Here is a 15,161-nt window from a genome sequence, read left to right on the forward strand (position 1 = left end):
TTTTGACATGTTTGGGTATTTTTTCAGAGGCATAGTTCCCTGAGTATCCTGAAGGAACATGAATTTTATTTTGTCTTTTGTTTGAACACAGAACCAGTTTCTGAAACTGTATCATGCAGAACTTTCTGTTTTCAAACAAAGATGTTGCAACTCACTTAGTCCCCTGTAGTCTCACTATTTCAGCACAATTTATGATAAGCAGTTAGGGATGTGAGCGAAAAAGAACCAATCTAATCTCAAAAACATGAAGAATTTTTAACATCCCAACTTGTGTTGAGGTTATTACTCAAGCACTGTCTTTCCTCTCTCCCGCATGTCACATTTATTAAAAGCAGTACATGTAAGGTAAGTCTAGGTTTTATCTATTTGTATGAATTTACCACACCAAGTTACAGTGGCAAGAACTGAAGATAATATGTACTTAAAATAATTATTTCCGTTTAGATAATTATTGCCAGTCCCAAATTCCTATCCCATTACTTTGAAATGCAAGGTATGCATTGTAAAATAAAAAAAAATCTTAGTAACTCTGTTTTAACTTTGACTTAAGTAATCTTGAGAATAGTGGGTTTTACCCCAAGCACAGTAGAGTCAAGTTCCTATGCCCCTGTCAGATTAGCTTTTTGTCACTGTTTTACAAAAGATCTAGTTACCTTTTCTGTTCCTTCCTCCTTGAGGCTAATAATGTCCAAATCAAAATCCTTCCGTAAGCCGTCAGTTTTGTTGAAGGTTATGCGCCCTGTCAGGCCATCCCACCGTGCCTGTGTGAACACAAAAACTCTTCCCTGTAACAATTAGTAGGAACTACTCGGAAGCCATAACAAATACTGTATTTTAAATTAACCGTAGCATTGATTCACTTCCAAATAATTTTTTAAACATATGTGGCTTTGTTACTTGGAGAAAAAACAATTTCTTCAACTTTTTTGTTATCTAGTTTCTCTTCAATATGTTTTGTATTTTACAATCTGGCACAAGTTTATGACAGTTCATACTTATTGATTTACCTATATCTAGTACTGTATATAAAAAGACATACTGAAGGGAGAGAAAGAGAGAATAAAATACGTCTTACAAAAGACAGGGCACTTTTGCATTGCATAAGGATCACTAAGAAATTAAAAAAGGAGTCATCTGCTTTGTTCAAGCTTTGGGTCTGAACCTGGGAGTATGACACTCAATCCACCAGCCTCGCTGGAATGATCCTCCCTACCTTTTATGTTCTCCATGATGAATGGGTAACAAGTGGCAGTCGGTGCTGAACGGGAATCCCCAGAAGGTCCTTAACGAACGAAGGAGGCTAACCATACCAAATTACCGCAGTTTTCTCAACACTTCAGTTGTGCATGTCCTAGCCTCATGTGATAGATACTGCCTCTGCTACTCAGGGCCCAGAAATCTAGATTTTTCCAGGAAGAGATAACTGAAAGAAGGCCTTTTGCCATTCTTGCTTGATTTCTTGGACAGGTTGATGTCCCCCGCCAGCACTGGACTCCTAATCTCCTGGACCTTGCTGAACTGTTTCACTAATCCCTACTCAGTTTGCATCCCCAAGGAAGACGACACAAGTTCCCAAGTAAGCAAAAGAGGTGTTTCATTCCTAATAGGAGCATTGCCACTGCCTGTGCTCACAGGTGTTGATGGCACTATGATGATGGCTCTAAAAGCCATTTTTCAGAAAAAATTCACCCAGTCACAAAGACCTAATAAAAACTTTGTAGCGTAGTAAGGTACAGGCAAGTATTACATACGCATTTGAATTACAGCATATGAGTTGCGTACGATCAGTTTTGGTCCAGGCAGCATTTTACTGTTCTATCATAATTAAGAGAAATCACATTTTCCTTGTTTTAAACCATAGCGTCAGGAATAAGTTAAAGTGGTGGACTTTGCACATCAGATTGTATAGCCATGGTAATTTTCTGTGCTGGGGAATGTTTCTTCAGTCCAGAACTAACTTTCTCTGCAATTTACATTTTCTGTATCTTGTAAGCTTCCCAGCAATCTCACTTCCTTTTAAATGAGATCTATCTGTCTCTCATATAGCCCCCATTTTGTCCCCAAAGCTGAAGCTTATCTATAAAAGAAAGTATTGGATGGATTTCAAACTGCGGACGATTTTTATAATCTAATTTTGGGAACTCCTGCATTAGATTAAATTCTTCAAAGATACAAGAAACTCATGATAAATGATGTCATAGTTGCTTCATGTGTGTTAGCCATATAATTCTTAAATTACAAGCTTTTCTACTGCACGTTGTTATTTGCTTTGTTTAATTTGTTGTAGACAGATGACATAAGGAAAGCTGCATTAAAAATCAACAAACTTGCAGAATGGTGTCTCCCCTTCCTGTTAAATCTAAATTCTAGCTCTGAATCTGCAGGATTTAATCTCAGATGCTGGGGTGATATCACCATGTGTCTCAGACAAAGATAGTGCATCTAGAATTTTGTGGAAATATAGCAGGATTTTTTTTGCTTAGGTAAAATAAGAATGGAAAAGCGCAAATGCAACAAACTTCCTATGAGACTTTCCATCTTAATGATGTGGGAACACACAAAAATCTCAGCTGTAAGCACTGAAACACTTGTGGGTTTGTATGCTGATATAATTAAGATAGCAGGAGGGACACACATGAGTGCATTTCATTATATAATATCTCTTTTCCAGTCTGTCTTTTTATTACTCTGACATAACCTCCATCTCTTATTCATAAAAATGGAACGTTTTTTAAAATATGATCTTTAGAGATCAATTCCTCCCAGGAGGGCAATTTGCTTCTGTGAAATGCTCACATTTATTGATTGCATATCAGATGCTCAGCTTCTCTGCTAACGTGATATGATCTTGAATAAAGGAACCAATATGTTATTTCTGGAAATGGTGTCAGGAGCCTACATCTCCATTCTTGTAAAAAAGATTTATATGATGAAGTGCTATCTCCCTTTTGAAAATAGGCATTGATACTTCTACCCCCACACTAAAAAACAATGGAAGGAAAAGATGTTACAAGCTGCATAGGTGTATGCTTAAATTTCAAGGTAGCAGCGAAGTACATATAGTCTTTGTCTAACTTAAGTCCCACTTAGACCATCAAATGATGACCCAAATGTGACTTAAATTATAAAAAGGAGTCAGGGAGTGTTTCTCAGAAGAGTAAAGCTTAAATGTTGAAGGGTTTTTTCAGACCTAATTATGAGGCACATGCTTCAAATACCATTTGAATTCTAAATTTAATTTCTGATTTTTATTTTTTTTATTTTAAATAAAAATAAAACACTTGGGTTTGAGTCCAGTGAACATCTTTATTTTTTTATTCTTCAAGACAGTTGTGGCACCTGTGTGTTCAGCACGTCTAGACAGACAGGTGATGTTTCTTTACTGATCAGAAACAAACGTTTTCCTTAAGAAACCAGGGCGGGGGATGAGCTAGGAACCTACGGTCCGTCCCAGGCCTTCTGAAGTCTGTGGTAAAACTTCCAAGATTTTAATAAGATTTGAGTCCTAAAGCACAACTCCATGCAAAGACAGTGAAACGTATCATTGCTTCGAAATCATAGCGGCATACCGCCACTTCTAGATGCCTGTCAGCTAAATCAAGGATGCGAGTGCCTCCTGGGCGCCGGGTTCAGGCGAACAGAATAGGCAGCAGTTGCACAGCTCTCAAATGCAATTAACAAACAGAAATGAAGCAGCACTTTCTCAATAGTCAGAAACCGCACGACTGTTTAACACAGCAATGAGATTTCAAGCTTTTATATGCAAGATTTATAGCGATTTTAATGTTTCTAGTGACACTCCACGTTAAATGTTACAGGATATAATAAAAGTGGAATCGGAACCTAATCATGTAATTCATCAAAAGAAATTGCTTTTTTGCACTCTGTCCTTGCTTTAATATTAAAGGAACTAAGGGCACAATTTGAAACTCTCAGGGAGGGAATGTATTTTCGATTTTGTTTGTATAATTTTGAGTAAAGCTTGGAGCTTAATTAAAAAATGCTATTTTCAGTGGCTTCTGTTTGTAACGTCCTTTGCTTGTCTTAGATCTCATTTATGCAAGGTTGCGGGCTGCCTCTGACAACAGAACCGTGAGGAAATGCTGTTCTTTTGGGAGTTTGGTTTGCAGCAGTAGGGCAATGCAGTGTTTGCCCGGGGTTCAAAATAAGGTCTCACATTCTTCAATACCGTGTTTTATCTGATAATTATTACTCCTAACTTGTAAACATTTGGTGACTTTCTCTTATTTATTGAGCAAAATGGGGGATTAATCCAGTATGTTGGTTTCAACTGGTAGTTGGGAAGCAAACCATACAAGACGAGCAGCTGCTCAGAGCCTTTCTTGCTAAGCATTGAAAACATAGATAGAACAGATTACAGATAAGTCTTCCCTCATCTCTGAAGGCTGTCAGGTACCTGACATGGTAAAAATAACCAAAGCAACCTAATTAAAACTGTGAAACTTTCTATTTTTACTACAGTAAAAATATTAAGGTTGTGGGTAGACTACAAACAGAAATCTGGGGTTAAATATTCAAATGACAATATTGGTTTCCATATAAATATATTGATGGAAAATTATAACAACTGGGAAATGAAGCTGCCTCAGCTTCTAAGAGCAAATACTCCAGTAGCTTGCTATCAACTCACACCACCACCATCATACGGTCTTTATATCAATTTCTACTTCATCATCTTGAATCAATTAGTATAGCAGCCTTAGTTTCAGCCAAAGCCAATCAACAGTTCAATCACAGAATCAACTAGTTCAAGTGCTACCAGACTTACTAAGGTAAAACAACAGGTACACTTCATAGTCTGTTTCTTTTGTCTCTACCAGACCTCACTTCTTATATTTCCAGATTTGTATTAGCAAGATATAACTAGATCAAGAAATCATAATGCACAGTGCATATAATGCATTGATGAAGTAAATATTCAGCTTTATGATATAGTCTCAAAGGGATATAGCCAATTTTGTAGATACTGTATTGTGCTACTGAACACAAAAGTGTCAATCTTTCTCAGACAAATCGATTGCATTCTTATTATGTATTTGGGTGTTTTTTTAATTCAATATATGTCTATCCAAATATTTTAGTTAACTGTTTATCTTCCTATGGCATATTTTCTCTTTCTGAGTCCAGTGTCACAATGACAGTTGTGTTTCAGATTAGAAAAAACTAAATTTTTCAAGGTCTTTTTTAAAGTGTTCAAGCTGCCCTGGCAATACAAAAAGGAAAAGGCATAATCTTATTTTAACTTTTTTAAACTACTATGTTTAATAATGTTTCATATGTGCAGATATTTCCACTCTTCTATTAATATTCCACTTACTCCAATAACCTGTGAAATCAAATAGTTTTTCTGAACCTGTCCTTTAGACTGCAATCTCTTTAGAGTTTCAAACTCAAGTTTTAACCTTTTATTGTTCCCATTGTTCAAAAAATAAGACCCCCCATTTTGAACATACATCCAGATCTAATGTGAGAAGAAAACATCCAAAACACAAATATGCACACCAAATGCAACTGATGCAACTGTGACTATATCAATTACAAAATATGTGTACATATGGAATCTGCTTTAAATGGTATAAGGAGAAACTGTCATAACTCTTAACAAATTTTTAAAATACATAGACTAAAGGGTTGATAAAAATTCTGAGTGAAAAGCCAAGAAGAAAACCTATTTTAGCACAGTAGTGTGGCAGAAAATGAACTATTCATTGTTGTTCAGCTCCAAAACCCTGCATAATACCAGGTTCCATCCTGACTTTGTGCAAGATATTCAGACACTTTGCATCTGCCACTGAAGCCTGAATTATTGTTTAATATTAAAGTATTGTAAATTGATGATAAACAACATCTTATGTGAAGACTATTCTTGCATATAAATGCAATGCTAAATGACAGTAATCTTTATTCAAAAGCCTTACAAATGCACGTGGGCACACAAAAAATACCCTACTGCAATTCACTTGAGAAATTCCCACAGTAGATAATGGGCCATATTTAGTTATTTATTTTGTAAAACTGTCTCTATATTTTTTATGTCTTTTTTTTTTTTTCTTTCTCTTGCTGTTTATGTGTAACTTCAACATTTTGAAATCTTATCCTAAAGGCATGCATTCAGTCGAGTTTTTCTACAGATTTATGGGGAGCTTGGAACAGAAATGGGTTAGCTGGACTGTTCAGTGTGGAAGAAGTACATTCAGAAACTTCTTTCTGTACAGAGCAAGGTTATCATTTGCTTAAATGCCTTGAGTTTGGAAGAAAAGATTCCAGCGATGACATTCTGAATTATCATCATGATTTCAAAACACAGGTAAAATAACATCCTAAGACAATAAAGATGTCCTTGTTGCATAATTCCATTTCTTGATGCTGGGTCAGTTTCTCTCCTTTTGTACAGAATGTGTCTTTTTTTTTTTTATTAATTTTACTCTTGAAGAAAGTGTCATCCACAGACCAGAGTCACACGATGCTAGATGCTTTAAAAACTGCAGAACATGTTCAACATTTGCAATACTCTTCCTGTATTCCTTGAGGTACTTAATGCCTTCTTCGCCTCAGTCTTTAATAGCCACTCCAGGTATCCACAGGATATTCAGCCCCCTGAGCTGGAAGACGGGGATGGAGAGCACAATGTACTCCTCATAATCCAGGAGGAAGCAGTCAAGGACATGCTAAGCCACCTGGACACCCACAAGTCTATGGGGCCTGATGGGATCCACCCAAGAGTACTGAGAGAGCTGGCGGAGGAGCTTGCCAAGCCACTCTCCATCGTTTATCAGCAGTCCTGGTTAACAGGGGAGGTCCCAGAAGACTGGAGGCTTGCCAATGTGACACCCGTCTACAAGAAAGGCCGGAAGGAGGATCCTGGGAACTACAGGCCTGTCAGCCTGACCTCTGTTCCAGGGAAGATTATGGAGCAGTTGGTTTTGAGAGTGCTCACAGGGCATCTGCAGAACAGCCAAAGGATCAGGCCCAGCCAGCATGGGTTCATGAAAGGCAGGTCCTGCTTGACCAACCTGATCTCCTTCTATGACCAGGTGACCCGCCTAGTGGATGAGGGAAAGGCTGTGGACGTTGTCTACCTGGACTTTAGTAAAGCCTTTGACAGCGTCTCCCACAGCATTCTCCTGGAGAAACTGGCGGCTCGAGGCTTAGACGGGTTTACTCTTCGCTGGGTGAGGAACTGGCTGGATGGCCGAGCCCAGAGAGTTGTGGTGAATGGCGTTAAATCCGGCTGGCGGCCGGTCACGAGTGGTGTTCCCCAGGGCTCGGTTCTGGGACCAGTCTTGTTCAATATCTTTATAGATGATCTGGATGAGGGGATCGAGTGCTCCCTCAGTAAGTTTGCAGATGACACCAAGCTGAGTGGGAGTGTTGATCTGCTGGAGGGTAGGAGGGCTCTGCAGAGGGATCTGGACAGGCTGGATCGATGGGCAGAGGCCAACTGTATGAGGTTTAATAAGGCCAAGTGCAGGGTCCTGCACTTTGGCCACAACAACCCCATGCAATGCTACAGGCTTGGGGAGGAGTGGCTGGAGAGCAGCCCGGCGGAAAGGGACCTGGGGGTGCTGGTTGACAGCCGGCTGAATATGAGCCGGCAGTGTGCCCAGGTGGCCAAGAAGGCCAACAGCGTCCTGGCCTGTATCAGGAATAGTGTGGCCAGCAGGAGCAGGGAAGTGATTGTGCCCCTGTACTCGGCACTGGTGAGGCCGCAGCTTGAATACTGTGTTCAGTTTTGGGCCCCTCACTACAAGAAGGATGTTGAGGTGCTGGAGCGTGTCCAGAGAAGGGCAACGAAGCTGGTGAGGGGTCTGGAGCACATGTCTTATGAGGAGCGGCTGAGGGAACTGGGGTTGTTTAGTCTGGAGAAGAGGAGGCTGAGGGGAGACCTTATCGCTCTCTTCAACTACCTGAAAGGGGGTTGTGGCGATGAGGGTGTTGGTCTCTTCTCCCAAGTAACTAGTGATAGGACAAGAGGAAATGGCCTCAAGTTGCGCCAGGGGAGGTTTAGATTGGATATTAGGAAAAATTTCTTCACTGAGAGGGTGGTCAGGCATTGGAACAGGCTGCCCAGGGAGGTGGTGGAGTCGCTATCCCTGGAAGTGTTCAGAAAACGTGTGGATGTGGCGCTTCAGGACATGGTTTAGGGGACATGGTGGTTCTGGATTAATGGTTGGACTTGATGATCTTAAAGGTCCTTTCCAACCTAGTGATTCTGTGATTCTGTGATTCTGTATACAAATAAGCTAAATTAAGGTCTCATTTTAAATCTTTAACAATGAAAAATGGTGTGATAATTTAAGCAGGCTTCTTCAGGGACTTAATTTTACTAATCCTTGTCTTTGTTGCAGACTGGAGACATTCTATGAGACATACTATTTATTACTTGTAGAAAAGAGAATCAGCTAGCAGAGGGCTGGAAAACGCTTTATAAATTTTAGGGAAAATGTTTCTTGAGCTTGAAGGCATTTGAGCCTGGCTGGCTTTCCAGTCTAACTGGGACATCTTCACAGAAGAATTATTACAAATAAGTTGAGACAGAGTCGTGAAAGTTTTACAGTCATGGTAGTGCCTGTATGACCAAGTCCACTTATCTTGTTGCTTTCTGTGGTCATTACATTAGCCTACACAAAGAATTAGTTCAGCTCAGAGGATTCTCGAGAGCTTTTAATGTCACACCACCAAAGAATGGCTGTATTCAATTACTCAATGCAGAATCTAGATGGATTGTTCTCACTATGGGTCTCTACTAACTAGGTGTGCTTGAAACTTACCTTGTCAAAAACACAACATAACTGAAATGTAGAAGTAAATGCTTCAGATTTCTTTTTGAGATTGGTGTGTTTGATTCTGTTTGAGGGGATTTAATAAAGATCCTAAAGATAAAGTCTGCATCTCTATCTTCTGCAATGTTTCTTTACACAGTAGTTCCTTTAATTGTTACTGGATTTGAGTGAAGGATGCTCACATTGGTTTAGGTGACAATTGAGTAACAGACAAACATTATTTGGGGCTTATCTCATGCTTTAAAGGGGACATTACCAGGGAATTTGATCATTTAATTATAAATACTTGTTTCATGTTTACACAGATTTTTCTTTTAGGAAAAGTGGACTCATGCCTTCTCTCCTTATTCCCTCTCTGAAAAGAATGACCTCCTTTTTCTTTCTAGGCATGGGTAAGATGTACTCCTTGCAAATGCTTCCACAAGGGCTAAAAGATTAAAATATCATTTAGATATCAATGACATTAAGTCACTGAGAAAGACAAGCTTCTGACAAGGATTTACTTTTCATTAAAAAAGTCTACATGAGCTATTGTAGAAAAGTCTTGATCCCTGACAGTGTATTTTATTTAATATCCTCCTTCGCGGGAGCTAGCTGATGACCTCTCTGACCTCAGATCCACCCTCAGGGCTGGGGGGTTTTGGTCAGGCTTGCTTTTCTCCGCAAATTTCCAAATGCTTCCTATGATCAGCATTAGCTCCTTGGATCTTTAAAGCATAGAAGATTTCTCTTTCTGTTGCTGTACTTGATTGTTCTGCAGCCTCAAAAATTTTTGCTAGTGCTTTTCTCCTATAGTCTTTCTGGTAGCATTTCAAGTCGTGGTCATTAAGAAAAACAGGCAGTGGATCTGCTACTGCTGTTACCTGGTACACTTACCTGAAGTCCTAAGAGTGAGGAAGGAGTATTCTCACATTAAACTAGCCACCTTACGTTTTCACATACTCTCAAAAGTCAGAAACCAACCCCAATGCACATATATTCAGACCAGCATAAATCTAAAGGCAGTATTTTCCCCTAGGATGCCCACTTTCCAGTTGCTTTCAGGAAGAAGCTAACTTGTGTGTACCTGAGGACCAGATATGACCTGAACCTTGACTTCTCAGCAGGACAGTGACAGGCTGAAAAAAATTAATTTGCCATCTGCTGAGTGAAGAGAGAAGCAGCTGATCAGCTGCGATACAAGTCAGAGGCTTTCCACCTTAATCTCTGCTCATGTCCAGGTGGGTTCTGAGGTCCTTTCTATTACCATCAGCCTGGCATTTTATAGCATTGACCCGCAAAGCAAATGAGATGACTGCAGTTCTTATCACCACTAAAATAAAATGCAAAAACCCACCACAGAGCCATTGAAGTACTTGCTAAGCTCTAGCACCGGCAGGACTCATTGCAGGAAACCTCTTTGTCTGAAAGTTGTTTATTTAGACTAGAGTACAGAATATTTGTCTTCAGACCAGTCTGTAAAATGCCTTCACAGACTGTCAGTACCGTATCACAAAAGTAAAATTTAATTTTATTTATGTGAGCTCAAACTATCATTCTGCCTGCTTGACATTTTTTTTTCCATATCTATTCATTTGATTCCAAATTTATACAGTTCTTCTATCTTTGCTGATCAAACCAGACCCTAACATGAATTGGGGCGGTCCAAATGTATTTATTTAGTTTCCAACACCTGCTATAGCCTTTATGGGAAATGTAATATTGTCTTATTAAACTTTATCCTGTACTTTTAACAATCATCTTTTTTGGCTAGAACAGAAATAGGAAGATAAGATTCCTGGAATATTTAAATCAGTGTTTTACTGACCGTGAAAGACACTGTCTGTAAAGCAATCAGTAATTAGCTCACAGATCTCACTCAATGCAAGAGAAACTAGCTGTACATGATAAATGTGAACTGTATAACTGTTTAAGCTTTGAATTGGATCAGCTGAGATATGTCTGGTGCTCTTGGTCAAAGTACTTCTTCTGGCTTAGGATTCAGGACCCTTATACTATCCACCTAATACCAACCAAAATAAGTACGTCTCCACTGTAGAATTATGCAGGTGCATTCCCTGATACAAGGTCTTTTGCTAACTTCCAGTTTCATTACAATTACTCTTAAAATGCACCAGAAATTGCATGAGTAGCAATGCTACCTTATTTAGTTTGAGGTTGAGCAGTATAAGAGCAAAGGCTCCCACTTAGATCAAATCAGAAGGTTGGGGGGAGAAGTTCATTTTTGTGAGAAGTTCTCATTGTGAGACAATTTTCTCCTGTCTTTTACTGTTCCTGCTACTGTCTGCCCACCTCCTCCCCAGTGGGGCAGCTGGATGCAGCATGGCTGATGTCAGTGAGAGAGAAATAATCTTTACCAGTACTGCTTCCCTGTCTCCTCTGGGTATTCCATGACTGTGTTGCAGTGAGGAAAGTACCTCAAAGCATCCTTAATTCTTAAGTCAGGTCCCTGAGTACTGTGGTAACTCTTGTCTTTTCTTTATACTTTCAAAGAGAAAGGCTTACAAGGAAACCTTAAAATTCATGCAATACCCTGTGTGGAGAGTACTGTTTCAGTAACTTTCAATGCTTTCTGTGTAGGTGAATCACCATGTTGCATATTGCTTATGGCAATTCTAAAAAATTTACTTGGAAAGGTTTGGAGAAAGTGATGACAGCTCTTCTACATGTTCTGTAACAGCCACGTATCTTGTCTTTCAGTTTGCTCCTAATATATTCCTGGATTCAGGTGTATGCCCTGATGTGCTGCCACAACTTACCTTGTGTCTCAGCCTGCAGGTCCTTGTTCCACCTACATAAGTGTGAATGAATGTGGCTTTGATACAAATCACACTATCATGGACAAGAAGTCAGGGAAAAGATAAAATATATGCAGGAAACTCCACACAATTTCCAATTTTCATTTCCACACACTTCCCTGAAGGAGAAGTTTCCATTTGGAATTCATAATAAAGACTGAATTTTTGGAAGAGTGAAGGCATTTCAGCTAAAACATCTATTTTTTCAGAACATCTGTGTATCAAGATAGCTCAGTGATGCATTCTTATGAGACAGTGCATGACTTCATGAAGCAATTTACTTTTTTAGAAATAATGGCTGCAATATTTTCTGGATATTGATTACTGATCAAACAATCTGAAAAACATTTGGAATTAAGTGGTGAAACAAGGACAGAGCTACAGGCTCACTTTTCTTTCAATTTCTAGAATGGCTGTTGTTCGTTATCTCATACCTTTAGAAATTATAAACATCCATAATAAACATTAACTGAGAAAAAAAATGGAGTCTTATGGGTGTGTTAGAGATTTATCACACCCAGCGTTTAGCAGTTTCTGTTTTTGAAAGACCAGATAAAGTCTCCACCAGAATGCAAGCCACAGCCTCGTGTCTGTAAATCAATGTTTCTCTGCTAGGAAGGTGAGGAAGCATTGGATATCTGAGTGCCAGAAACCAGAGCATAGCATATGACAAAGACCAGGGAGCAACACAAGACAATGCAGTAAAGAAGAAAGGAAGGATGATGCTGACCATAAGCAGATGGTCTACACTTGCCTCTTTTATCAGATTCATAAATCTAGGTCCAAAACGCCATGGCTTGTGTCTGTGGCACTGCAGGGAGCTGACAGTTATTTGGGAGGCACGCTGGGAGGCCACTGCTACCATGTAAACAGCATCGTACATCAGAGCCGCTTCAGTCTGCATGAAGAAACAGAAAGGCTTTCTTTAATGCACATCTTTGTGCCCGGTCCCCGCTTTTCTCTACCGAGAACCATTTCCCTGGGCTGCTGTTATGGAAAAGACCACTACTGGGCTCTCCATGGAGAACTGAGGTATAACAAAATCCTTTTTTTTTTCTTGCAGCTTATATTGATTTCAGAGTATTTTCAGGTGAGCATTGGGAAGAAAACTACATTGGGTAGCTACAAGAAGAGAGAGGTCAGTGGGTCTAGCATAGAGAGGAGTGTGTGGGTAGCTCTGTGACACGGAGAGGAGTTTTAAGAAGCCTCAGGTGATAGAGCAGCCCAGGTCCCATCCTCCAGGCATGTCTTAGGGCCAAGCACTTTGCAGTACTCAGTCTCCTGTAGCTTCCTCATGGGATTTGCCAAAGACCTTTGAGATTTGCACCTGAAGGTGTGTCATCTGAAAGCGCCATGCAGGTGCTCAAGCCAGTCTCTGCCCAGCCTGCGGGTTAGCGTGTCATGGTGGTATGGCATGGGAGCGTGTGGGAGGGCTGCCCGTGTGCGGCCTGTGCTAGCTCCCCATCACCACTCCTCTCGTGGTGCTTGTGGGATTGCTTTCTTCCCCAAGGGGTAGGCAGGCCCTGCTCTCCAGGGAAATGAATCCCACTGAGCACCTGGCAGGTATCCCACCAGACAGGTGTCTACTGTCTCTGAGTGTCTACTGCTCTCAAGGATTTTGGCTTTTGGCAAAAATATGTGAAAAGTCCTCATTGAGATTTGGCCAGGGCTGTTCCCCTGCCACACCTCCCATACCATCTTAGAAAGAACAGTCCTTTCAAGGTGCTTTTTTGGTGTTTAAGTTGGATTTACACATCTAACTTCTATTTGTCTAAGACAGGACAGATGAATATAGCCCTTAGATAACTAAACATTACTAAAATTACTGGATGTTGGTTGTGCATTTATGTTTCTTTTGAGAATGGGTTTATTGGTTTAAAATCATGCCCAGTAAGCCTCAAGCTGAGATCACACCCTTTATTGTCCTTTATCACTGGGATGTTTTAGAAAAATCTTGCCTTCATCCGCACTGTGCTTCAGTGCTTTCATGTGTGAGGTGGGAATAGCCATGTTTCGCTTAATGTGCAGGGACGCTGTAAAAATGAAGTGCTTACCTTTCTTGTAAAGCTACTGAATAATTAAGTAGTGTCTTAAAAAAAAAGTACTAACTCTGTGGATGAGAAACTGGACTCATTTATATGAACAGCAAAGCTAATCCATTTTTTATTCCTTTCCCATGCAATTCCTTTGGGAAATTAATAGATTTGATTCTTTGTCTGTTTCATTTACCTAAGTAAATTACAACAGCATCAGTCTTATCAGCATTGGAGGTTTCTGCTGGCAATCAAATGTGATCTGAATTTATCAACTAATCGTAATATACTGCAGATGAGAAATTGCTCTTGACACGCTAGACAAGATCTGCCCAAAACAATCCCACAATCAGAACAAATTGAAAACATTATAAACGGTGAGGCAAGCAGGAGACAATAACAGCTGTTCTCAGCGTTGAATGTCTTAGACAGTTGTTCCAAGCAGACCCAGAGACTGAAGGCCTGATCCAAAATCCCTCAAAATCAATGGAAAGATTCCATCACTGCCAGTGGGCTTCAGAACAGTTTTCACATTAGACTGGGGACACGTCCATTCAGGATTGATTATTACTTGATCACTGAAGTCCCAGTCTGCCTGTGTCCCAGGCCTAGAGTCTCTGGAGATATTTGGTAAAAATGATTCAGTGCACCTCACTTTGCACTCCTGCCTGGGAGCGCTTTTACTTGATAACATGGTGCACCCCACAGTGTTTGTATGTTGGCAGCATTGCCAGACTTGGCTGTTTGAATCTCATGCTTGTGTAACTTGTTACTTATCCATCCTGCCATGCAGCAACTGGGATGTTATATTACTTCCCTTAGCCTTTTATTTCTCCCCTCACTGTTGTTCTGTTTTTAGGGCTTGGGGTTGCGTGGAGGAACAAAAGGTCATCTTGTTTTCTGAAGAAAACAGCCTTATTATTGATGTCTGTACTTGTGCATAAGAAGAAAGGGACTAAGAGTTAATCCTGGGCCTTGTTTTTCTTATTTTTTTATTCTATTAAAATTATTGCAAAGAAACCCAAAGATCCCATTAGAATAACTATGCTTCTGTGTGCAATTTGGGCATAAAGTGGGACGTGAACTCAAAACTGTCTTGGTCATGCCCTGTTGACTTCCTACAAGCTGACATTGAGACAAACAATATAGCATGAACCAGAAGGGAGAAATACTGAGTTAACAACATGACATGTAATCCTGATCTCCTTATACTGTGCAGCTTGTCACAGCCTTATTGTCTAATGAAATACAGCAGTATTGCAGCTCTCCATCAATCTGAATCAGCAGAACTTGCTATGAATATTTAAATGATCACAACCAAATAGGAAGATGCTTTTCTTGGTGTTCATGCTGTTTCAGAGCATCAAGGACACTAAGAGATTACAGAGATGCAAAGGAGAGGATAAGAGTCAGAGATACAAAGGAGAGCATTAGAGTCTAGTAAGAACTTTGTTTTTCCTAGTTTTACAGTTGGGTGAACGCAGGTGAATAGCTCTGTGTGAATAGCTACCCTTGCAGTTCTTGTG

General features: G+C 40.0%; 1 protein-coding gene across 2 annotated transcripts in view; it reads right to left on the reverse strand.

The window, feature by feature from the left end:
• The window catches only part of GRIK1 (glutamate ionotropic receptor kainate type subunit 1), a gene marked incomplete at both ends in the record, with an annotated part of 170,931 nt that overhangs the window by 36,878 nt on the left and 118,892 nt on the right, over positions 1 to 15,161 (reverse strand). For both annotated transcript variants that reach the window (XM_081999327.1, XM_081999326.1), the window contains 2 exons: positions 654 to 761; positions 12,357 to 12,500. In XM_081999327.1, coding sequence (XP_081855453.1) covers positions 654 to 761; positions 12,357 to 12,500 — 252 coding nt within the window. The remainder of the gene's footprint in view (positions 1 to 653; positions 762 to 12,356; positions 12,501 to 15,161) is intronic.

The sequence above is a fragment of the Phaethon aethereus genome, assembly GCF_964289735.1.
Source record: "Phaethon aethereus genome assembly, chromosome: 1".
In the NCBI taxonomy this organism is placed as follows: domain Eukaryota; kingdom Metazoa; phylum Chordata; class Aves; order Phaethontiformes; family Phaethontidae; genus Phaethon; species Phaethon aethereus.